The sequence below is a fragment of the Macrosteles quadrilineatus genome, unplaced genomic scaffold, assembly GCF_028750875.1.
Source record: "Macrosteles quadrilineatus isolate MER2022 unplaced genomic scaffold, UCM_ALF_1.0 Scaffold_2__2_contigs__length_208266976, whole genome shotgun sequence".
Classification (NCBI taxonomy): Eukaryota; Metazoa; Arthropoda; class Insecta; order Hemiptera; family Cicadellidae; genus Macrosteles; species Macrosteles quadrilineatus.
In genome coordinates, this window is record NW_026542595.1 from 161,170,567 (window position 1) to 161,198,230 (window position 27,664).

The window sequence follows — 27,664 nt, forward strand, 5'->3', positions numbered from 1 at the left end:
TATCCTAAATGATATCACTATGTTTCCTAATTGTAGGCATTTTTAATAAGTTAGGCGTGATTAATAAAAAAATGTTATGCTGATGTTTTTTAATAAAAGATTGTAAATATTCTTGCCTATTATCATTATTTTTGTATTTAAACAGTCATCTAACAATGTTACAAAATCAGGTAAAAATTTTGAACGTGCATTTCCCGTTGTGTATGAGAAGGGAAATCCCGTCTCGATCTCGTCTCGAAATTTTATGAGAAATAAAAAATCTCGTCTCGTCTCGTCTCGAACTAAAAATCCAATCTCGTCCATCCCTAATAATAATAGTATCTTTAAGTGTTGCCAACCTACTTCCAAGCGTACACGGATTACGTGCATAATAAAACCATCCTGTTTTGTGTTGTTTGGTTTGAATACTGGTGTGCGCCAAAGTGAACCAAGCGCCAAAGTGGTGTGCGCCAAGCAACAAAGTATAAACAGTACGACAAAGTAATGCAGCAATTAGCAGCTTTCTGTACTGTAATCAGTGCAAGGAAGCCAACTTTGTCGGGTGACTGAAAGAAAAAATATATATTTGTCAAATAAAAAAAAAATATAAGTTTAGCTACAATAAAGATAATGTATTTTAAAATCTTGATTTATGGTCAAATTATTATGTATTATTAATACAATATATTGTAAATATGTCCCAAAGACTTTAGTATTCTTGAATAATGAATATATAACTCGTTAGTAAAATTATATGTATTAGAATTTTGTTTACAAATTCTTTTTAAACTACATACAGCTGTGTGTTGGAGACGGCCACTTCCCACGTGGCTGCCAGAGTCATGTTGATGGCTGTGTCTACAGGGATCATGTCTCCCACCATATCAGGGTCAGCACACCACAGTCGCATGAGACCAAGCGCTGTCCCTGTCACCACTCCCACGGCACCGTAAACATTGTTGATCCACCCTACCAGCGGCTCCCTCCACGTCGACACCACTGCCAACCAAACACAACACAGTTTCAAGAACATGTCCAGCGAACACAGCACCATCAATCACCATGTTAACGAACACAGATTAGATTACAGTCTTGATGAATTTATGATAGGTACACACTGGGTGTATACTATTTTTTTTAAGTGAAATTCCAGGCTTTTTCCTAGGTTTTCCAAGTTTTTTCAAGTTCCCGCATGAGCATTATAATAATTCCCGCGTAAATGTTTAGTTCAACTTAAACTATAACCAATTTAAGACTTGCCGCTTGAGTATACATCAATATACATCACATTTGTATATTTCTAATTGTTCTAAAGTTCAGTGAGCAAGTGTTAAAAAAATAATGATCCTTATTATAGTAATCATTTTAATTATCATCAATACTTAAGGCCACAAAAACATTGTCTCTCTCGATAGCAGCAAAATCCTAAATATTATCTCCATTTCTCATGAAAACATTACCATCAGCGGCAATATCCTGAATATCTCCAACGGTGACGCAAATATCATCACAGTCTTCCTCGATCGCAGGAAATTCCTGAACGTCTCACCCGGTTTGCAGACATAACATCATCTCTCGCGGTCACAGTAAGATCATCATCATCATCCATGATCATGGCAAAATCATAGACATCTCCTGCGGTATGTAGACAACATCATTGACTCCTGCAGTCATGGAAACTTCATCGTCGTCCGCAATGGCGGCAAAATCACGAAAATCTTACGCAGCCGTGAACACATCATTATCGTCGTCTTTAGTGGTCACGGAAACGTCATCATCGTCTTCCACAATGGCGGCAAAATCATTGACATTTTCCGTTGCTGTGTAGACGTCATCATCGTCTTTCGTGGTCAGTGAAACGTGATCCTCGTCTTCCCCTGTTGCAGCAAAATCACAAAAATCTTCTGAGGCCGTGTAGACATCATCATTGACTCCCGCAGTCACGGCAACGTCATAGTAGACATCCGCAATCGCGGCAAAATCATGAAGGTTTCCCCCGACCGTGTAGACGTCACTGTTTTCTCCCGCGGTCTGGGAAACGTCATCAGTCTTCCTCATTTGGGGCAAATGCGTGAATTTTTTTATCGCACGAACTTGGCAGACGCGTTTTACAATTATTGCGATTAGTACTGGGGCTAAAACAAAAATCCTAGAATCGCTCCGAAAAGCCCAGTTTTTTCCCAGTTCTGCCGGTTTTCCCAGTTGGTATACACCCTGTAAACATTACTAAATTTAGAACTGCTTTCATACCGGTAATTATTAATTTTATTTTGTGTAATCTCTAATATTGTGTATTATTATTTGTAAGTAGACTTAAGCATTATTTGAAGCTATTTAATGTAATGACTGTACATTGAAGAAAAAGAAGTTTTGATTTTATTTGATTCAGGCCTTAAAAACCTAGGCCTATATAACAACAGATATTGGGATGACTTAGAAGTTGGAAAGACAATCCAGGTTTCCCACCCTCAAAACTTAAAATTTAAGGTCAAATCTAGTCACTGCTTTATACCTCCTGCTAGTACATACATATTAATATCCTTTCTGTGAATTACGTGATAATTTTTTGAGATTGCGGCCACATCGGTGATCATATCTTTTGATCGCAGCAACATTAGTGAAAATTTACCGCGATGTCGGATATCCGTGAACATATTTTGAAATCGCCGCAAAATTTGTCATAATTTCTTGTGGTCACAGCAACATACGTGATAACGTCTTTCGATAGCGACAACATCCCTTTATCTTCCTGGCTATCATGTCAAAAACTTTGATCATTTCTCACTGATCGCAGTAACAACTGTGATTATATACCGCAATGGTGACAACACTTCACGCAATCGCAGCAACTTACGCGATCGTCTCCAACAATAATTTCAACTCCTGCAAATATTTTTTGAGATCCCGGCCATCTGAGATTATTTTGCAATCACGGCAACAAACGTTATGATTTCCTGCAATCAGGGTGAAATTCTTTATGGTCTTCCGTGATCATGGCAACATCTGTTATTCGTGATAGCTAGCTAGTGCCGATCGCGGTTTTCAACTTCCCAAAACGACAAAAATTTGTGGTTTTGAGCAGATTTTTCAGATGTTATTTAAACATTTAAATTTTCCGGTTCTTTACAAAATTCACGTACAACTCCCGGGTTCCAGGTCGGCTGGACACACTGTTTAAGTATCTGTATGGGCTTTAGCTGCTTGAAAATTAAATACATTTAAATTAAGTAGGCCAAGTGTAATAAATACATAATTTAAACCAAACCCCTGTCCCATTGCCCAAAACTATTTCTAAATACTAATGGCATAAAATTGGCATTCCAATAATGCCAACACAGAAGCTATTTATTAATATAATTGCTGAAAAAAAGGTCTGTTACTTTTAAAAAACAAATGATTAAATCTCACCTATTGATGGGCGAACGACACCGATGGGCAGAACACCGTCATATTTTGACACAAGGTTTTCCGCACATGCCTTGGTGAGGGCGTATGTATTTGTCCACCTCCCGATCAACCTTGGAGACAAGAAAAAGGTAGCTTGTAAAATCTATTTATCTTAATGGCTTCATCGACATAAATCATTGGAATTTTTGTTGCGTTACGATTTACACAAATTGCAACTTTTTAAATGAAATAACAAACAAATTCTGATCTTGAGTGAATACAAGTACAGCTTGTTTGTATACCATTGTTATTACAGTAGAACCTCGGTTATCCGGGGTAATGGGGGGGGGGGGGAGGAGGGAGACCACGGATAACTGAAAACCAGGGGTTAATCCAACACTTGATGAAGGTATGTATTACAAACCGATAAGAACGCCTATATAAATGGATGTTAATGTGATGATTAATTTGCTTTTGACATTTAACATCATGTCTTTATGCCATAAACTATTATTTTGATAATGAGGTATTTTTCAAGTAAAGAAAAAAAGATGCAGCAATGAAAAATTTGAACTAGCTAATTTGGGTTTTTTTGGATCATGAAAATCTTCCACTGCCATGTGGACATCATCATTGACTGCCGCGGTCACAGAAACGTGATTGTCGTCTTCCGCGATCGAGGCAAAATCATGAAAATCTTCCACGGCCATGTATATATCATCAATTGCCACGGTCACGGTTCCAAACGTCATCGACGTCTAGCGCGATCGCGGCTTATCATAAACATCTCCCACGGCCATGTAGACACCATCATCGTCACCTGTGGTCACGGAAACACGATCGTCGTATCGTGCGATCGTGGCAAAATTATGAAAATTCTGGAGGTAATAAAATTTCTCTGTTTTTGACTAGCTCATCCAACCTAACCAAAATGGTGCACGTTACCCTTTTAATCAAAACACTTATGTTAACAACATTAATTACACAATACAAAACAATATACGGCACAGTACAAAATTTGGATAGCTCAAAACGTAGTGTGGTTAAAAAATTGGCAATAGAAAATGAACTTGCTGTAATCCTTTGTTTTCCATTTAGTACTTAAGTTTTGTGTTAACCTTTAGCTATACAGACATATTTTAGCTCAAAAAACCGGTCCTGGGGCGTCCGAACTAAAGGGAGTCTACTGTAGCACCAATGTAAAGAATAACAATCAGGTAAGAATGATAAAAAACTACTTTTACTTATACTTATAGTTCACATTAACTAGGGGTGTGCGATGCATCGAAAATACAATTCGATTCGATTCATTGGTGATTAAAAAACTATTCGATTCATGAGGGAGTCAGTATCCACATACGAAAAACGCCTGCAGAAAGTCAATGCAATACCCACAAAACAGGAGCGTGTTGTTGTTGCGTTTCCTTTGCAAAGGCGTTCTTTTTAAACTACTTCGTTGCTTGTAAATATTGCTTTAATTGTTTTATAGTTTTTTGTTTTGACATTGCAAATGATAAGAAGTTTTGTTTTGTTAAGTGTAAGCAGTGTGAGACATGTTTTACTACTGTAAACATAGCCAAAACAAGTCACTCCAAAATCATTCTAAAAATAACACAAGTCTTAAAAATTGTCACTTAATACTTATGTTCCGTCAAGTGTCTTTGTTTTATGTATTATTTTTTAAATGTCTTCGTTTTTAACAGTCCATGTAATTTAATCACATGACCATATCCATTGTTGCATTCATTCGCCTCAAATCACCTCTCATAACAACACGTACTCATTTTTTCTTTTAATAAATCAACCTCTTTATACCAAAACCCTCGACTTTTTCCTCTCTAGTATAATTACACCGCACATTTAACTAGTAAGATTGATGTTTTAGACTGATAAATTTGGTATTTTAGTAGGTCTGAAGATATGTATACCTTGTAGGTCTGATTCTATCCTCCAATTTTATCAATGTAAACCAATTGAAAGTTTCAGTATAAATCTTGTAAATGTTTTTATTTGTTTACACCAAAACATATCTTTATTTGTAAAATCAATATTACAAAATAGGTCAAATGCTTAACAATATTATTCTGCAAGTAAAAATTATGAAATAGGCAAATAAAGCAGCTCACTGAAATATCCAGCAATACAGGTTATTCTAATATGATTTAAAATAAATGTCTACCTAAAATTCATATGTGTCATATGTATGAATCGGCCTATAACCACATCAACAAAAATTTGCATTACACAATTGTGGTAAATTTTCATTAGCCTATTGTTATTTCATTCAATTGACAAGTATGAAAATAAAAATGCCGTATTGCTTCAAATCGAGTTGCATCGATTCAAATCGAAAATCTTTTGAATCGAATCGAAATTTTTTTGCTGCTTCGCACACCCCTAACATTAACAAATGTCAAATCCTTACTTGGGCGTCAAGGCACCTATTTGATGGTCATCCATGTCTCGACATATCTGACCAATTTCTTCCTCGTCATATATAACACTGTAGAATGTCTCCTCCACCAGGTCTCTGTAGGCATGTGTATAAGCAGTGGAAACATACATGAAAGCCTAAAAAATAAATGATCGTTAACAAAATATGTAATATAAATTGTTAAGTTATAATTTCAACATTCGCTTAGAACCTAAAACTTCCAAAACTATTCACTCCAGAAACTTCACCATTGTCCAAGCTTGATTTGGAAATAAAATAAGTAGTGTTTAAACTAAAAAAAAAAAAAAAAAAAAAAAAAAAAATACTTAAATACATCTGATAAACACAATCATTTTAAAAGATTAGCCTATTTAACCAAACATGTATTGCATTCAATGAAAAAAAAGCTTTCCGCTACTTTTAACAATTAGACCTTTTTATTTAATTTTCATGATTTCATTTATACAATTTTATTGTTAAGGTTCTGTTTGCGTCATGCATGAGGCTGTGCTTTTGGTAATTAGATTAAATGATCATCCCATAAATAGATATAAATAGATAGGTATAAATAGATAGAAGTAAATAGACAGTATGCATGAAGATGTTTTGAATTGCTGGTGTTACGTCCAGCAGTTAGATGTTGTAAATCACAGTGTAGTTGGCGGGGGTAATTGGGTAATTCGTTTGTAGTTTGCATTTTGTGGCAGTCATCAGCCTTAATCCCGAACCATCTGCTAACCTGGTCACTTTACTTACTACTGTGTTTGCCATTTACCTTGAGTTGAGGCAGAGTCCTAGCAAACTCCAGCAGACACTTGGTGGCCAGTACGTTAGTGGTGTAAGCTATCTTGAGGTGTTGGTCCATCTGCAGGTTGGCAGCCACGTGGTAGATGAGGTTGACTGAGGACATCTGTCGCAAGTCCTCCTGTCCCAGTCCCAGGCCAGGCTCACTGCAGTCTCCTGTCACCACCCTTACCTTCCTCACCTCTCCAGGCTTCTGTAGCTTCAGTGACTCAAACAACTGCAGAGAGAGAGAGAGAGAGAATTTTCAGTTAAAATTAAACACTTTATTGTGAATTTTCCTAGGAAATAAACCATGAGTCTCATGGTAAGACCTTGGGACCAAATTACTATTACAGGGTGTCTACTACATTCTGGATAAAAAATTCATGGACAATTCCCGTACATTTAAGGACACTTTGCCGTAACCTTTGTCGGTGTCATTAGGCCTACCGAATAATTTTCCTGATTTGTCAAACTGTATTAATCTTGTTATTCACTGTAGTTGTACCAGAGAGAAAAGTAAATAATAATAGATAAGAGTTAAAAATTACAAAATAGAAATTTATTGAAAGTAAACAAACATAGGCCTACCTATACTTTGGGTAGGCCTAAAGCTTTTATAGTGTAACAGAGAAACGCAATCATTGTCTCCTGCGATAGCGACAAATATCTCCATCCGTCACGTAAACTTCATAACATAGCTTATCCGATCCAGGCGGGTTAATTTGGCATGATTCGCCCTGGCACAACGTTAGTTTCTCGACTACTTTTGAAAAAAAAATCTTGAATGCATATTGTTACTCAATTCTTAGTACAAAATCAAGGTATGGTAAGCGGCTATTAATAAGCAACGAGTAATGTCCAGTGGTCGAAACTCGACCAAAAATATGTAATGTACTCACTTATGTTAATGTTTCACCCCACACTGTAAATAAAACATGTGATTAGAGTTTCTTCCATTTGTTTTGATTTTCTGTTTATATTTCGTTGTTATTTCGTCACCAGCATGGCAATGCATAAGATCCATGTAAATTTTTTCAAATTTTTAAACTCATTTTTTGCGCTTTTCTTTGAGCCTATTTAAATTTATAAAGGGATTCTGCACACCTACAGGAAAACAGCTTTCTAACGGTATGCGTAGATTTTCCCTACGATGCACACGAGCTGAGAAAAAAGGTTTTAAAGAAACATGCTTGCCTATTAATATATAGATAGATAAGCACAGAGTAAGATTATTGTATTTTCATTTGTAAAGTTAATATCGACACATAGCAATCATTAGTTGTTTATCTTAGGCTCAATTACATTTTCTTAATATATTTTACAACTCTTTCAAGAATCAAAATACCCAGGCCTAAGCCTAATTATTTAGGAGGGCCTATATAAACTGAGTAACAAACAATGAGGTTATAATAGCAGCAAAGTTACTATCATTCTAGTTCATAAGATTTTGATTGCTTAAAGCATACAACTCAATAAATAAATATATGGGAAACAAAAAACATTGAAACCTGAATAGCCAACAATATAAGACAAAGATACAGAAAATGCAATGACATAATTTGAAACCAAGCAGGCCTACATAGTGATAAAACATTAATGCAAACAACAATGCTTGTGGTTTTGTCAATTGAAAGATAAAATGTCCATAAAAAAGGGGTTAACTTACAAAATGAGACTGTAGATTATTTACATGTTTAATATGAAACCATAAACAGTTTTATGGCAGTAGGCACTGGCCGTGGTAAATTGAAACTTCAAGCCGAAAGTACAAGTAAGAAGTGAAATTTAACAGCCATTATAAAGCTATTATTTTCACGATAAAATAGGTTTGGGATCTAATAATAATTACCCTAGTAATAAAAAGAGAAGTTGTAAAGGAATAAAAGTGATATAACTTTTATGAGCTAGCTGCTGAGTCAACAGTTCTTGGAAGTACTTGACTTGACACTTGATTGTCGTGATAAAATATTAATGGGTTTGAGATTGTTAATGGGATTTTTATTGCATAATTACTCTAGTAATAAATTATGAAAATGTAAACAAACATCTGATAAACCTTTTATGTGCTCCTAACCAACTAGCGATCAATAAAATTATGGCCCATTAAAAATTTAAGGACTTTGTCTGGCATTTAAGGACAATTCCCGTACATTTCATGGCCAGTAAAAATTTAAGTACAATTCCCGGTTTTCCCGGATTTCCCGGTTGGTAGACACCCTGTATTAGTTTGATGTCCCAAGAGGCCAAAATCATTATTTGGAAATTTGTATTTGCATTTGTGTCTGTAGGCTAATATAATGACTTCTGTAGTAAGTGTCCAATAACATCTCAAGTGAAAACTACCTAATTTTCATGAAATTCGGTACGAACATCTAAAATAATTTTTGAAGCTAATTTATTGGTTAACAATGTACACGGATGTATTTTTTGAGACTGAGTTAGTTTAAATAATGACAAATTATGACAAAAAATACTGTTTACTGTTTATCAGATGGGCCAAAAGTGTCTTTTCGACCCAAGGCCATTTTCCAACCTCAGCTTAAATTTGAGAGCTAAAGAAATATTTTTACAAAACTCACCCTATCATCTAATATGGACGACAACCTTTCTTGTGATTTTACTCCTTTTTTGTCCCTCACTAGAATAAATATTTGAGCCACATCACATGTTCTGCAACAAAATATTACAAAATAATAGAAGCCACCATTATAATATTTGACATATACCAAACAAAAAAGGTTCACTTAACTTGCAAAACTAATTCAAAGAAAAATAAAACAAATACGTTTCATAAAAATAATAAAGGTTGTATAGCTTTTGGTGACATACGTTATCAAAATATGGCTTAAGACCAGAATTTAAGCACTAGGTTGAGGTAGACACTACTTAATGTCATTAGTGAAAGATTCAGTCACCAACTATTTGTTATGTATTGAGATTAATTGGCTGACAATTCTTTGTTTGCACACCTTAGTATTTTCTCCAAGAGGACCCTCCCCATGAACCCTGAGGCCCCTGTTATGAACACGTGAGCTCCTTTGAACAGTTTCTGTATTGGACTGTCTTCCTGCTGTTCAAGTGGAGGGTCGTCCAGATCATCCCTAGCTTCGTAGTAGTCCATTATCCAACCTGAAATTTGATATTTATTTTTTTATTGTGAGTTTAGACAAAAGAGACCTTAGATAAAAATTTACAAGTTACTTGTCTTGTGTTGTGGTACTTTGTTCCTTTAAGGCAGGGGTGTGCGAATATTCAAAAGTTCGAATAGTTGAACGGAGCGCGACTCGAACATAATGAGGATATTCGAACATTCGAATAGTAAACAAACCTAGAAATATTCTCTAATTTCAACCAAATAAATTATGGTATTGTGTTGTTTTATTTCATCCCAACATTTCATGCTTCGTCTTATAAAGCCACAACGGCAACGTCAGCATATTACGACATCTTCCTCAACTCTAAAGCATACACGACCATTTTCAAGGACGATAATTTTGTTGTGTCATTATTCAAATCACTCCGCTCAGCTGCCTAGCTTACAATGCTCCAATACGATAGGCGTACTGCAACCTACTGGCATGGAAACACAAGACTGTCAACCATTCTTATTTGATTAATTAACAATAGCCTATATTTAGCAGCAATTAAGTTTGTATTAGTTTATCAGACAGATATCTATTTGTATAACGAACTTAAAGTACAGTAGAATGACGAAATAAGTCGTCTGAAAGTGTTGTCTGAGTAGCGACTAGTAAGCTATGAGGTTAGAACTGCACTTCACAGTCTTTAGCATAGATTAAACATACTCCTTAACAAAACACGAACTAAAGTGGATTGATTTCTATGAAAATAATCAACAACATTTTTTCCATTTTTGAACAGAGAAATATCTTTTTTTAACTCTACTTTCTTGTTTTGTTACACAATTTTGTCTCTGCTTCTCTTCTGAAACAACACAACCAGATGCGTAATAAAGGCCAATGACCTAAATATCATGATTGTGCAATGTTGTATTTTGATATAAAAATGCAAACCATGGCATTAATATGAATGTATTTAATTCAAATTATATTTTTGATTATTCAAAGTTTCTACACAGAAAAAGAGAATCTAAAGTCAAACCGGGCAAAGGATTCCCGAAAATACAACTTTGTATCATTGTCCTGCTAAGGGAACAAGCCAGCCCTTTAGTCTAAATATAGCTTCAAGGTTGCACCCTCCTCTCCCCCCTGGCCATCTCCATTCACAGTGGCCCACTCCTTTTGAGGTCATTGCCCAACCCATCCCACTTGTTCTATTCTATTCTATTGTTTTGCCTTCTAGTATTTCTATTCTGACTTTTTCTTTAAACATTAAATTAAATAAATCATGGAAGTCGTAAAGGAATAAAAGAGATAAAACTTTATAGAGCTAAACTACTGACTCAACAAGTTCTTGGAAGTACTTGACTTGCCTACAACAATTATTGTCGTCATCAAATTAATGGTTTTGGGACTGCTAATGGTTTTTTACTGCCCCATTACTCTAGTAATAAATTATGAAAATCAAAACAATCATCTGATAAACCTTTTTATGTACTCCTAACCAACGACATTGAACTGAAAGTAATTAATAAAAATTAAAAGTTTAAGTTAAATAACCCGTTATTGTGTTGGTTGGAAAAAAGTAACCAGTTGTGTTACATTATCTTGTCAAAATGTTGCTGCAAACATGTTTATTCCAAAAAAATCTTTACCTTATTTTTAACTACTTTATTATGGCTATGACCTATCTTAGTAGTAAAATAGGTTAAGCCTTTATCTTAACTGTTTTTTTTCTTGACATAGTCATGTTAGGAGTCAAAGGTGTTGATAATGTGTGATACTGTAATTGTTGTCAGAAAACCATAAATGTAGGAAATTATTCATTTTTATAGTAATATCAATTAAATAAAATGAGACAAATACTGGAAGCCCTGTACCGTACCCATTTTGTACCAAGAACAAATAAAATAGGTAAGGGCAAAAATTGATTACCGGTATTTTAAAATGTTGCATTGGTTAAAATCAGAATTATTAACCTTAGTAGAGTTCCAAAGCTGTGATTGGAAAACTCTTTGTAGTCTGTAATAATAACATAAATATTCGCTCGGTAATATTTGATATTCAAAAATATTATGAAGTATTCGATTTGATTTGATTCGAACCCAAAAATCACTATTCGCACACCCCTACTTTAAGGTTGGCAGACTCTTTCACCTCGGATTTGCCTGTCAACATGAACCTCTAAAGCTTGTGCATTGAACGTAATATTCAAAGGAAGAGTAGGAGGATAGGAAGAGAAGATCGAACTGTACTGATAAATTTCAAGCTGCGGTCTCGAGACCAGAACTGAGACATTGCTGACTTTGTTGTAGTCTGTTGCATTACTTACTGAGTCCCTCACTTACCTATGGCCTACCAACCGGCAACCACCCTAACAATTTACGTCCCTAGACATTATCGCAAGGTTATAAGGAGGGGAGTAAAAGCAATGGCAAGACAAATATGAAAGTGAAACCCAGATAGAAGGGGAACCCATTGGAGGCCAAAAGAAAAGGAGGAAAGATGAAGAGGTCAAAGACATGAGGACATTGAAGGCCGATGAGAAATCGTTGGATCAGAAGTTGTCCATGGGGGTAAATTTAAAAATTAATCTCAAAAAGTCAAAAGTATAATGTTTGTCTAAGTAATTCAAATGTTATTTTTTTATTTAATGATTGGAAATTGGATTCACTTTTTTATTTAACAGCTACTTGCCATCAAGGACCTATGTAATTGATTGTTGAATACCGAGTTACATTTTAATATCAGCCTTTGCCTTCATCAAAGTTCATTTATGAAATGCAATTAAGGACAACTTTGGGTAAAATATTCGACTAGACTCGGTTCAGTAGTTCTGTTAATCCATGGATTTAGAGAAATTTCACTGTAATGTTTTATTCATACAGGTCAGTGCACAATGCATTCACCAGCCAATGCATTGCATAGATAATTCACACATGGACTACTGCCTAAAAACCTGGCAAAACCAGATTTCCACGAATTAATGTAATAAAATATTCCTCAAATTTGTTTGTTTTTATTATAATTTTTGTAAGAAATAAATTTTTTTTTTAGAGTCTAAAAATGTAATTTCACACTAAAATATTACTGTTCTGAAAAAGGCAAGGGTGACTTAACAAGCAGATAAAATTATTAGATACATCAGCTGATAGCCAATTTAACCAATTGGGGAAGGAATTAATGAGCTGCCTGCAGTGCCCTCTGTCAGCAATTAATTTTAACAAATTTGTAGACATTTACTCTAATTGTTATATATATGATATATTATTGTATTTTTATTGACACCATTGTATTATTCTTAATGAAACTACAAAATAAAGAATGATTTGATTTTATTTGATTTGATTCCCTACATTGAAAAATAACAAGTTGTTTACTTTTATTTATAAGTAGGTAATAACAATAACAAAGAAAAATAATTGTTTGTTTTACCTTATAACAGCTCATTTTGGGTGATATCTGGTTTCCATGGCAACACAACCATTGTTATTCCCAAAAATAAATTATTAAATACTCAAAACCAAAAGCAAGATAGCCTATTTATAAACATCATAAAAGTTAAACAAAAATTTAAAAAAAAAACAAGCTAAGCTCATTTAGTTGGATTTTGGGCCTGCAGTGGCCAGACGAGTAACGCTCGTTAAGTCGGCGTCAATGGGTTAGTTGAAGAGACGCAAGACAAGGGAGATCAGTAAAGCAGGCAATTGATAAATAATGTTATTTCTATCTAATTACAATTTAAGAAAGGATTATTTTTCATAAGCCTTATATTCTGAGCCCCATTTCATGAGAGTTGGAAAGGTTTGAGGTAACATCGCCAACATCGGGATTGTTGGAACATTAAGTAAATAAGGGGGAGTTTACTGGGATTACGATGTGGAGACAGACCTGTGGTGGTGTGATCACAAAATGTAGGCAGTTGTAGGGGAAACAATTCCATCCCATCCACCATACCCTACTTTTGAAAAAACAGCTGGACAGATAAGCTCATAACTGTCAATCAGCTATAACATACATCTAGGAAAAAAGTAGAGGATGAAACCAGAAAACTTCCCCTGAAACTGCCTGAGTTTTTTGAACGGACTATAGGAGAGTAGGGCTCTACTACAACATTGAAAGGGATACTTTAATGGCAACATGTAGTATTTTTTAAGTATTTTGAAATTTTGATTTCATTATTTTTTTTAGATGTGGATCTTCAAAAAACAAGTGAAAATCTATATATTTAATTCTATAAACGAATCGGTCCCCATGAGATACCTCGAGCTAGGAAAAAGGTACCATGGCTGTTGAGGATCTATATATTTAATACACAGTTGTAACACTGATTTCTCAGTAATTACTGGACCGATCCACAAGATCTATGTGTCAAATTAAAGGGGATGATACATAGATTTGCTGAACTTCATTAGAATTCACGATTTTTCTAAGGGTTAAGACCTACAGCCCTTCAAAGGTTGAGTCAATACAATTCTTATTGAAGAACTAGCTGTGTACCCGTTCTACGCACGGGGATCTTATAATATTCAGTTGAAACCTTCTTATATAACGAACAGCAGTTGGTTTGCATATTTTAAGATATGCTGGCCAAACTATTATACATAGCTTCATTTTATGTTGTTTTTTGTTGTTCCGGATCGGTATGACAATCAATAAAAGGTTAAATTACCTCTGTGTCTGCCGGTCGATCCTATAACGGTAGGCTTACTTTTATTTTTACTATCTGATCTCGTTTGCATGGCTCAATCACGTCCTGGTTGAAGTTCGTTCGCTACGCTCACTCACCTGTATGTTGGAGCTCGTTCGCTGCGCTCACTTTCCTTCAGGTTAGCTCGTTCGCTACGCTCACTTGCCTTCAGGTTAGCTCGTTCGCTACGCTCACTCGCCTCCAGGTTGCAAATTAGCTGTTGTCATAAATGTAAAAGAAATAATAGTGCTAGTGCTGCACCCTGTTGGTAATCCTTGTAACTTTAATGCTATTGAACATCACAGAACAGAACCAACTTGTTTAATTGAAACAGCTGTTAAGATTCAATAATTTCATTTCTCATAAGGTTAACATGGGCTTCCAGAAATTCCACGTCAAAAATCGACAAAAACTTGATTTTCAAGGGTTTACTGTTAAATATCTAACTGTCTCATATTCGATGAAATACGTCTAAAACCATCTCATATATGTATAGTATTTGGAAAATAAGTTTCAGGCGGGACAGTGCTATAGTTATTGAGGAGTAGTTGTAATAAAGTGCGTATTTTAGCGTTACCAAGACAATGACAGATAGACAGACAGACAGACAGACAGACAGACAGACAGAAATTGAGATAAGGTTTGATTCGGTTTCTCTGACCTATGAAATGTAAAAATAACCAAAAAGTTCATTATTCTAAGCAATGTACAGACAAAACTCTAATTTTATTTATATAGATAGATAGATATAATTTACAGCTTATTTAATACTGTAATTGTAAATCATATGTCAGCTTTTTAATGTTTGTTAGATTTGTTATTATTTTTATAACCTTACTTTCAGTATGTAATTATTAATCTAGGAGTTCCTGTACACATGATTTCAAACAAGGAAAAGTGAATTTGTTAAAGTTGTATACCACAACTTCGATAGTGTATGGGGGGCTTAACAGGGACACAAATGCATTCTCCTTATGTTGACACAAGGGGAAGGTAAAATTAGCCCCTTATCAACATTCGGAGTTTATGGAGAATCTTATCAACGGGACTACATCAAATGTAAAAGAAACAAAAAATCTATCAAGAAACTATTTGAATAATATAAGATCATACAACTCAGCTTTTGCTATGGTGAGTTCTGAGTCTCACTTAGATGAATCAACCACTTCAATCACTTAGATGAATGGTGGTATATATAACTTTAGGATCCATGACTCCTTTTACCATCGGATTGGACCGTTAATACCCTCTAACATTGAACCAAAGTATGCCCAACTCTATATATACGACGTAAACACCGCTGTTACTCACAGAATGGGTCAAAGGTCCAATGTGAAATGCGACCAACTGCTGATGCATTATTTAAGTGAATATCTTTATTCCATCAATCCCTTCATATCTTCATTTAGAACTATGGCAGATATGTGTTGTAAATATGACTCTGAAATTCTTATGCATATAGTGGAAGACAAACTGTGTGACAGGAGACGCTACAAGCTACAACGATGCCGTTCAAACAGATGTGGCTGTTATATTCCGGTCAGAAGATGGTGCACCCCCTGGTGAGAGAAACTTAAAGAGTATATTCAAGATCTAATGGTTTTCGTAAAATTTCTGTGATTGAGCCATCTTTAGACCCATTGGCCTATCCTCTGTTGTTCCCATATGGTGACTTTGGATGGAAACCCCAAACAGAACATGACCGTTGTAGTGTAAATCAACGTAAAAAAACTACATTACTGCAGTACGCATCCTATCAGCTTGCGATTCGTCCAGATTTCAGCCTATTGCATAGATCACAAAAACTCTACCTGCAATGGACAGTGGACATGTATTGTAGGATTGAGGGCACACGTTTAAACTATATTCGTTTCAATCAAAACAGCCTACGTGCTGATCTTTATCTGAATATTGCTGACTTTGTGCACAAAAGAAGTGGTCTTCAGGACGATGCTGTTGGAAAACAAATAATATTGCCTTATTCATTTATTGGATCTCCACGGAATATGCATCAACATTTTTTATTGCTGACATTATTCCCGTGGCAAAGCACGGGCTGTTAACTAGTTCAATTTAAAGCTTAAGGTTAATTGCTGCTATGGTCCTCTAGTAGATTATTAATCACATTTATTGTTGGAGCATTAATTTGTTAATTATAACTCCATTAAGTAGGTTCTGTGTTCGTACAAGTTGTTTCTCAATTTAAAGAGATTCTTCTTTTTAAAAAAGGGAAATTTTTGCCTGAAAATTTGTCTGGATAAAAACTTTTCTTATAGTCCAAGAATTTTAGGGGTAAAACTGCCATTCGACTTCACAAATTCAGACTAAGTGGAAACTTTGCACAGTTGTTTAGTAAGCCTAAATAAATAAAATATCAAAAGTCCCCATAAATCCCGGCTGTGCTTCAGCCGCCATCTCGGAAAATGGCGGCCAATTTTCACTTTATTGACAATATTTCACAAACTATTGGTATTAGAGAATTTTCGTAAATACATAAGTTAAAGAACGTCTAAAAATACATTTTTTTTTATAATACAAGGTTTGCTCTATCTCTAACGGTTATTGAGATAAATATATAAATGTAAGTATTAAATTTAAAATTCCCATGTTATTCTTATAGAGGAAAATAAAATTGTTGCATATTGCTTATTTATGGATATAATTTGATCAAACTTGGCAAATTTATTCATTTCATACTAAGCTAATGATATTTAACTTCAATCCACGCTTTATTACTCTCTCCATAGCAGTAAACCTAGTACTCGTTAAATTTAAAGTTACCGTATTTAAATAGGGAATCTATCTTACATTTTTAGGAAGTATTTTAGTAATGATCCAGTCAGGCAAATGGAAGGTTATTTTTTGACATATTAACAATAGTTTTCCCTTATTAGTATTAAAGTTTAAAGTCCACTCACTATCTTTTCACTACTATGTAACTACTTACATGGTAGGCCTACTTATTACTCCCGGTATAATTATTTTGTCGGTGAATATTAGGAAATTCAACCTTAAAATCCGGAATAAATGCGGCTGAGGCACAGCCGGAATTTGTGGGGACTTTTGCCATTTTCATCAACTAGGCTAACTGTGCAAAATTTCAATTTAGTCCGGATTTTAAGGTTTAATTTCCTAATATTTACCGACAAAATAATTATACCGGGAGTAATAACGTACCATGTAAGTTTTGAGTAGTTACTTAGTAGTGACAAGATAGTAAGTGGGCTTTAAATCATAATACTAATAAGAAAAAATGATTGTTAATATGATTAACAAATGAATATCCATTTGCCTGACTGGATTTTTACTAAAAATATATCCTAAAAATGTAAGATATATTTCCTATTTAAATAACTTTACCCGTCCTTCGTACGGGGTTGGCTTATAAGTATAAAATGCTTATTGCAGTTATACTAATGCTTTGTGTTTGCAATGGAAGAGGACACAGTTTTGAGAAAATTTGGTTCTTTTAATTTACGGAAGCTATAGTATAGCACATATACGATAGCCATAATGTTCTACCACTACACCTAAACAATAAAAATTTAAGTAAATTATCGAGTATTCGCACAATATCAAAACATCATTTTATAAATTAAAAACATAATCTTAACTGTGAACAATCATACTTTAACAGTTCTCATGTGCATCACAGCTTCAAATTATCTATGTTGTCATAAATGAAAAAAATGTATAAGTGCTACACCCTGTTGGTGAACCTTATTAACTTTGAATAATATTGAATATCATAGAACAACTTGAGTAATTGAAACAGCTGACAAAAAAATCCCTTTTAAATATGAATACTCATAAGGTTAACATGGGAAACTCCAGAGCCACTGGGGCGGAGCCCGAAAGGATTTTTGAGATACGAATACGTCTATATGTTAATCGGGAATGTGAGCTAGCATCATACCAAATTTCAGCCCAATCCGACCAGTAGTTAAAGCATGATTGAACTTCAAACAAACAAACAAACACACAAACTTTCACATTTATAATATTAGTAAGATTAATAGCTTAGTATAAAATAAATAAACTTGCCAAGTTTGATCAAAATATATCCATGAATAAGCAAACTGCAAAATTTTTATTTTCCTCCATAAGAATAACATGGGAGTTTTAAATTTAATACTAACTTTTATTACTCAATAACTGTTAGAGATAGAGCAAACCTTGTAATATAAAAAAAGATGTATTTTTAGACGATCTTTAACTTTTATTTACGAAAATTCTCTAATACCAATAGTTTGTGAAATATTGTCAAAAAAGTGAAAATTGGCCACCAAGATCCAAGATGGCGGCTGAAGCACAGCCAGGATTTATCGGGACTTTTGATATTTTATTTATTTAGGCTAACTAAACAACTGTGCAAAGTTTCCACTTAGTCCGAATTTGTTAGGTCGATTTTTCTAATATTCTTCCACTATTATGATATTGAATTTTTTGATTGTATGATTTATTCATATTGTTACAATTATTCTCTTACAAAATTATATATGTTCTGAAAAGAGAAAAAATATTAATTATATAGTAAACCGAGAAGTGTCATCCTCCTGAATAAAATAATTTAGCAAGGCTGGGTATACTCAGGATACATTTAGGCCTACAAGGGATCATGTTTAATTAATTTAAGGGTCTTTATCTAATTGGGGCATTTTTATGGAAAACAGCAAAGGGGGTGTGATAAACCTGCATAACGAAATCACAAAGATATTTTATCACGGAATCAGTTAAAAAATATACTGTCTATCTCTAAAATACACATCTGATAGTCTCAGTTTGACAAAAAAACATGTTATATTGACTTTAACAACGCGTTATAAATGATGATCGGTTAAAACTTATTTAATCGTTTTTACAAATGGTATTTTTTATAATAAGTAAAATTTGATTACTAATACTTATCTTATGATGTCTCATACTTTTTATCGGTAATAGTTTTGAAAATAGAAGAACTAGGTTAATTTTTTTAAAACTAAGAAATGTACTTTCATAATGCCACATATTGCATGTACAGTAGACTCCCTCTTATCCGGACACCTTTTAACTGGACATCGGTTTAACCGGACTACACTCGGCTGGAATGACATCACTTTAACCGGAAAAGTTTTATCACCACATCGGTTTAACCGGACTAGATCAGCAGCAAGTGGGCGGTACTGAAATGACTTGTTCTCAAGGGAAAGATTTGAGACCAGTGATCATGTGTCTAAATACAATGCTCTCCTAAATTTAAGTCAGATACTGTATACAGTATGCATTTAAACGGTCCGTTTTAACAAGTTTTTGGGGATGTCGGTTTAACCGGAAAAACCATTATCTGGACTGGCCTCGGTCCCGAGGAGTCTGGGTAAGAGGGAGTCTACTGTAATTAAAATGACCGCAATGGATGGATATCAAATTTAATTACACAAATAATGGTTAATAAATCACTAATGTTGTGATTATTAATTACCGATGCACTCAGAAAGAAGTAGGTATTGTCTCTTTAATAATTGTAAGTCACAGACACACAACACAAGTCAAAGAACCGGAGGACAATGACGTTACAAAACTAGTGAACCAAACTCATCAATATGAATGTTGCATCTAATTTGTTAAGTGATTGTGCATTATACAATGGTCAAGTAGTCTACATACATATATATGTGAATAGTTACACTAGTCAAAATAATGATTGTTTTATAAGAACTCAAAAACCCCGCCGCAGCAAGACTGCAGACTTAGCGAATTTCCATTTATCTGATTGGATCTACACTAAAATGTCTCCTTAAAAATATCACATTTATTCCCTATTTAAATCAAATTAGTTTAACGAGTACTTAGGTTTGCTGCAACAGGGAGGGTAAAAAAAGTTTTTTGTTGTAAAATGTTAATATTGCAGTTTAGTAAGAAATGAATGTATTTTATAAATTTGATCAAAATATGTTCATAAACAAGCAGACTACAACAGTTGTGTTGGAAATCGAGTTATTTTTATATACAGATTCAAGATTGATCAACATCAAATATAATTATTTGTTAGGCTTTGTTTTTAATTAACAGACGTTTTATGTTTTAATTGATTTAAACAATAGAGAAGAGTTTTTGTAAGGGTTTAAAGTTAGAAAAGAGAACATAACAATTTTTTTATAAAGAAATGTTTTAAATATTTGTTATGTATCAGCATTAAATCAGTTCTTTATTATAATAATATTGTAAAAGTTCTTTGTTTTACACGAGTTCTAATATAGTGGCGACCGTGACCGGACATTTATAGTAAAAATTCAGATTAGGACCAAGCTTATATTTTACTTACAATGGATAAGCTGAGGTCATTAAAGACTGAAAGGACTCAACTAAGAAGAACTTTTACAAAGTGCAGAAATGAAATGGACAAATTACTGAATGAAGATAGTTAAGATGAAGTAATAATTAAAAGTAATTTAAACAAGCTGCAAGATAAAGCTGATAGGCTTTTTGAGCTAGATGAAGACATCAAGGAAGCCTTGTTTGGAGATCCTGCAACAAAAGAAGAGGACTTAGGCCTAGAAGCTGAGTTTGATACTACAGAATCTTACAGAGACATGTTATCTTCAATGAGAGCTAAGTATGACCATTTCATTATTCAGGTTGGCCTAAGTCAACAGTCAAGAAGTGAAGTTGAGGATACCGTTCACAGTCTTAAATTAGCATCTAAGAAGGGCTTAAGTCTACCTAAATTACAATTAAGCCAGTTTGATGGAGATGTAAAAAATTGGATAGGGTTTTGGGGGCAGTTTAAAAAGGTCCACGATGATCCTGATCTAGAACCTGAGGTAAGTTCCAATACCTCATCCAATCTTTAAAACCAGGATCGTCCCCTAGGGAATTAGTAGAAAGTTTTCCACCATCGGGAACTAATTATGTTAAGGCCCTACAACAATTAAAAGCAAGATTTGGTGGGGATGACCATTTTTAATAGAAGTATATGTGAGGGAACTGCTCAGTTTGGTGCACCAACAAGTAACGCTAGGTCCTAATACTAAACTGTGCCGACTGTATGACAAATTAGAAACACAGTTGGGCACTTGAAACTTAAGGAGTCACTTCAGACAAGTATGCTTCAATGCTGTATCCTCTTGTAGAATCTGCTTTGCCCGAAGAAACATTACGAGCCTGGGAGCGGCATCGTTCAAGTAGGTTACTACACACACCCTCAACTTCTACATCGTCAGATCTAGTAATTTCTTGTAATTTTCTAAAAGAACTTCTTGATTTTCTAAAGGCTGAGGTGGAAAGTGAAGAGAGGCTGGCGCTTGCTCGTTCGAGTTTTAAATCTACCACTCCAGGAGACAACAACAGCAAATACAGCGGCCAAAAGAAAATGTCAACTGTACATGAAACTCGTCAGAGTTAACCTATGGTAGCAGCTCTATTGACAACTGGTACAGAGGGTCCTAGAAGGTTGGTGAGTAACTGCACTTATTGTTCTAAAGGAGGGCACAATGCTCAAGATTGTTCCTATTTTCAACAATTAACTTTATAGTCCAGGAAATATAGATTTTGACTAGGGAAAAATTAAAGTCTGGATTTTTTTTTTCATGGATGGCTTTACTTTGGTCTAATGATCAAAAATGAAGAGTTCCTCAAATATTGTGTGTACGGGAATTTCACAAACTTCGTCAAATGTTCTAACGTCATATAGCAAATTTCTCCTACAGGAAATTAGCTATTACGCACGTAAAAATTGTCTGATTCTGATGAAATTTAGTACAAACCATTAATGTAGCATATCAAACTTAAAGTTTGAAAACCAGCCAGATCGCTTAATCCGAAGGGGTGTTTTGGGGGGATTTTGTATCCCAAAAATGGGGGTTTCGAGTAATTTAACATTAAAGTTTGACATTAACTAACATTAATTGACATTAATTAACTAACATTTAAAGTTTGAAAGATTCAAATTTTAGTTGTTACCATTGGATACGGCTTTAAAAATTACACAGATTGGTATTTTGATCATTTATCTACGCAAATTGGTTACTGAGATATTGAAAGTGCTAAAGACAGTACCGCTGTCTAATGTTATTCTTATGGAGGAATAGAAAAGTTGTACACCTCGCTTATTCGTGAACGTATACTGATGGAACTTGGTATACGGCTTCTTCTCGTTGTGGTCTATTGATATTTTCTCTAAAAACATTTTTTCTCCAAATAGCAATTTTTTAAATTTTTTCTCCAAATTCTGTAGCAGCAAACCTGCATACTCAGCCCCTATGTTATTCTGAAGGAGAATAATTTAAGGCTACGTCTCCCTTAATTATGAATATAAATTAATAAAACTTTTTATGTTGTTTCACCTAGTTGAGTTCTATTAATATTTTCATAAAAACTCATATTTTGTATTCCTTGTTGCGGCAAACCTTTGTACTCAGTTCCCATGTTTTTCTCATGGAGAATAATTCATATGCTATACAGTACACAAATATTATATATATATATATATTTCTTGTTTATAAATGCATTTTAAACAAATTTGGTAGGTGGCTTTATGTGCTAATATACAGGGTGTTTCACGGGAACCCTGACAAACTTCAGGAAATGGTCCCTTGGATCAAACCTAAAATAAAAAACTTCCTATATGTCCTAAACTCACTCGTTTTCTATTTGTACGTAAAAATAGGCTATTTTAGGTTTTCAGTTTATCTGTTTTACATCTATATTGAAAAATTGACAAGATATTTTGATAAAACTTGCATTGGTAGAGAGAAAATTAAATTTCAAAGAGATTTCATTACTATTTTGGGCAAACATTTTGGTTGTGACTATTAAAAATAAAATATTTTCAAACAAATCTTGATTTAAAATTATTTTTTGTTTTTGACAGCTCTTCATGTAGTAACATTCACGCTTCTGGCTTGCAACCTTACCAAAAGTTGTAGAATTTAACGGAGAACAAGGAAATGTGAATTTATCTATAGGTACCTTTTATCGGGATAATTTTGGTCAAAATCTAAAATATTGTAAAATATAAAAACTAATTAAATTAAGCGAAATAAATAAAATGGCATAAATGTTGGTATATGGGTTCTCCTAGTTGAGAAGTAAGTATTGCACAATGGCCTAAAAGTTTCTTCTCTTTCGTTTTATGATTGAAAACAAGCATACCCACTTTCCTAAGTTAACCTTATGGGGAAAAAATTAAATACGATAGCTCGCATATTTCTGACACATCTAATTAAAACTTGGTATGTTCCTTTTTTTAGTTGAGTACTACAAGATTGTGGCCTAAAATATCCGCTAGATCAACGATAGAAAGGTTACAGTATGAATGGCTACTAAAATAAAAACATATTTTTATCTAGTTTTTTTGGATCAAGTACTGTATTGGTTTTCAAAAGATTTGTTTACCACAGTAAATATTTCTGCACAAATAAGTAAAGGTATCTAATTAAAATTTAATATTCTATCTAATCACAAACACTCTTTTAAAAATATTATATCTATTTTAGGTTAAAACGTTCATTAGACAAACAAAAAGTTGGAAAAACTAATTTTTTCCTAAAGGATGGTAGTAAGCAGGCTTTGTGCAACAGAAATGCAAAACAAGAGATTTTAGGCCATAATCATGTACTACTCAACTAAAAGAAGGGATATACCAAGTTTTAATAAGATGTGTTAAGAAATATGTGAGCTATTGTATTTTATTTTTTTTCCATAAGGTTAACATGGGAAAGTGGGTACCGGTATTGCCTTTTTTCTATCATTAAAAATTAAAAAGAAGGAAATTTTAGGCCATTATGCAATACTTTTCAACTAGGAAAACCCATATACCAACTTTTATTAGGATGTGTTAAAAAAATAAGCTAAATACCGTATATACAATTTTGTTTATTTAGTTTAATTTAATTAATTTTTGATATTTTAAAATATTTTAGATTTTGACAAAAATTATCCCAATAAAAGATATACATCAATTCACATTTCCTTGTTCTCCGTTAAATTCTACAACTCTTTGTAAAGTTGCAAGCAAAAAGCTTGAATGGTACCACATGAAGAGCTGTCAAAAACAAAAAATAATTTTTAATCAAGATTTTTTGAAAATATTTTATTTTTAAACTTATCAGTCACAACCATCGAAGTATATAATACAAGTTTGATGGTCACAACCAACATGATTGCACAAAATAGTAATGAAATCTCTTTGAAATTTAATATTCTATTTATCAATGCAAGTTTTATCAAAATATCTTGTCAATTTTTCAATCTAGAGGGAAAAATGTTCTACAGATCGACTAAAAACCTAAAAAAAATTTTTTACGTATAACTAGATAACGAGTGAGCTTAGGACATTTTATGCTTATAGGACATTTTTCAGTTTTGACCCCAGGAACTATTTCCTGAAGTTTGTCAGGGTTCCGGTGAAACACTGTATAATGATGTGAACTATCAGAGGCCTCCTGTGAAAAAAGCAAAAAATAGAGATTAAGTAAAGAACTAGCCTACATTGCGAACTTATTCTGTGTGTGCTATGTTAGGTTTACATACTGTATTAGAAGTATTCATGCAATAATTTATGATTAACCTGTTTTATGACTTTTTTATTGAATAGTCTACTTGTAAGAAAGAATAAACATTTCTTATCCAGATTTTTTAAAATCATTTTATAATTATTTTAATTTAACCAGTAGATTGGCAAATCCGCACACACCATTAATGGGGAACTTTCTGTATTTGATTTGTATACCTAATAGAAGGTAAAAATGGAAAAAAATCTGGCTTTAATTATTTCCTAATTTGATGATATTTTTAGCTTTATTTCCTGGACTATTAGATGGAAGAAAGGAGCATCTGAAAAAGAAAAATTGCTGCTTTGTATGCTTGAAGCAAGGCCACGCAGCAAAAAAGTGCAACATATTTGTCAAATGTCTCTTCTGTGGTAAAAGGCATTATGGGATCATGAGTAGGGACTTATATGAAAGTAGATCTAAAATTGATGTTGACATACCAGACTTACAGCAGCTATATAACTAAGCCTAAGTCAGAGGTTCTCAGTAATTTTGGAAATGGTACAGGAGAAACTCTATTACAGACTCTATTAGTTAAGGTTGCAGATGAGAAAGGTAAAGAATATTTAGGAAGAGCACTTTTGGATCCAGGTTCCCAAAGATCCTACATTACTAAGGACTGTGTCACTAAATTAGGTCTACAAGAAACAGGTAGTGAAGTCATTAATCATAGTTTGTTTGGTAGAGTAAATCTAAACCAAATAATTTATAAATAAAAAACTTTTTTAAAACAAAACGTTTTAAACGCACTAAAAAGTAGAAAATAATTTATAAATATGCGTTGAGTATAAATGCTTGTAAGATTTAAAAAGAAAAACATGGGTGCATGCAATATATAATTTACAATTACCTTCACCTATTGAACCTATTACCTATCGAACCTATTGAATTTATTGAACCTATTGAACTTATTGGTATTATTATCAATTGCATACACCCCACGTTTTTCGTTTTAAATCTTACAAGTATTTATACTCTCCACATATTTATAAATTACTAGCTGTAACCCGCGGGCTTTGCCCCGTTTAACTTCTTAATTTTCAAGATTATCTCGTTCGCATGGCTCAATCACGTCCTGGTTGAAGTTTGTTTGCTACTCACCTTTAGGTTGGAGCTCGTTCGCTACGCTCACTCACCTTTTGGTTGCAAATTAGCTGTTGTCATAAATGTAAAAGAAATAATAGTGCTGCACCCTGTTGGTAATCCTTGTAACTTTAATGCTATTGAACATCATAGAACAGAACCAACTTGTTTAATTGAAACAGCTGTTAAGATTCAATAATTCCATTTCTCATTAGGTTAACATGGGAAACTCCAGAGCCACTGGGGCGGAGCCCGAAAGGATTTTTGAAATAAGAATATGCCTATATGTTAATCGGGAATGTCAGCTATCATCATGCCAAATTTCAGCCCAATCTGACCAGTATTTTTCGCGTTCACTTGTCACAAACATACATCCATACATCCAAACTTTCTCATTTATAATATTAGTAGGATTTTCTACTTTTTAGTGTGTTTAAAAACGTTTTGTTTTAAAAAAATTTTTTATTTATAAATTATTTTCTACTTTTTAGTTTTTAATGTGTTGGATGTTAAATCTATTTCAAGCATCTATATCAGATTAAGACAGAGGCATGTGGGAAATAAGATTTATATAAGTTTCTTTTTCATATAATTATGTATTAGATTGAATGTATGGCCTACCTACTAACTATAAATATATCAATCTATTTTATTTATTGTTTACTTTATAGAATAGGACTAAATAAATAACAATTGACATTATTAACAAACATCTTTATATCTGCAATCAGATTGTTTATCTTTATTTTGAAATGTTTGTTTGAATAAAGAATCTCTTGGGAGCATAACCTGTACCTCTTAACCACAAAACGGTTAAGAATAATTAACAAATTTGTAGCTCTTCGAACTGTCAAATTTAAGTATTTACAGCTGACTTAAATTAATTGATATGTTTACATTCTTTCAAAATGTAAACATGGAAAATTTGGAAGCCCATGGGGCGTAGCCCAAGGAAAATATGAAATTTAAATGATATAATATTGCATTGTCATCCATTTGTGAGCTATGTTTCAAATTTCAAGTCTCTAGCTCATCGGGAACTTTGTTTAAAATTGATATCAAAATTTGTAGGAAAGCGAGCTAATAAAAACAAGCCCATGGGGCGTAGCCCAAGGGAAATATGAAAATTAAATGACGTAATATTGCATTGTCATCCATTTGTGAGCTATGTTTCAAGTTTTGAGTCTCTAGCTCATCGGGAAGTATCAAAATTTGCAAGAAAGTGAATTAATAAAAACAAGCCCATGGGGCGTAGCCCAAGGGAAATATGAAAAATAAATGATATAATATTGCATTGTCTTCCATTTGTAAAATTATGTTTCAAGTTTCAAGTCTCTAGCTCATCGGGAAGTTAGTATAAAATTTGTACCGGACAATAAAGCGAGCTAATAAAAATGTTTTAAAATCTCATAAAAATTACCTAGTGACTCTTCAGAATGTAAATAACTCTTTCAAGATCTCTATTCCTGTGACAGATCAAGAAATGATTTGCAACCATGTACCTAGGCTTAAGAATGAAGAGTATTTTGACATCTTGAAAGAAAATAACATTATTTTAACTGATGTAGGTGAAAATGTACCAGATGTTAAAATTTTTTTCTTGGTGCAGATGTATTAGTGGATTTGTATACAGGAACTATCCAGAGGATTGACGACGATTTAGTTGCTATTGAAACGTACCTTGGATGGACCGTGA

At 33.6% G+C, this 27,664-nt stretch overlaps 1 protein-coding gene across 2 annotated transcripts in view; it reads right to left on the reverse strand.

Annotated features, from left to right (window-relative positions):
* LOC128987885 (fatty acyl-CoA reductase wat-like) overlaps positions 1-27,664 on the reverse strand; it is a 60,763-nt gene that overhangs the window by 27,335 nt on the left and 5,764 nt on the right. The window contains exons 1-7 of one of the 2 annotated variants that reach the window (XM_054408961.1): positions 19,815-19,893; positions 9,556-9,715; positions 9,166-9,256; positions 6,576-6,821; positions 5,792-5,937; positions 3,388-3,497; positions 777-978 (exon numbers count right to left, since the gene is read on the reverse strand). In XM_054408961.1, the coding sequence (XP_054264936.1) occupies positions 777-978; positions 3,388-3,497; positions 5,792-5,937; positions 6,576-6,821; positions 9,166-9,256; positions 9,556-9,707 (947 nt within the window). In that variant the 5' untranslated portion in view covers positions 9,708-9,715; positions 19,815-19,893. Of the gene's footprint in view, positions 1-776; positions 979-3,387; positions 3,498-5,791; positions 5,938-6,575; positions 6,822-9,165; positions 9,257-9,555; positions 9,716-19,814; positions 19,894-27,664 lie in introns of those variants that run through there. The other variant, XM_054408960.1, reaches the window with a different exon arrangement.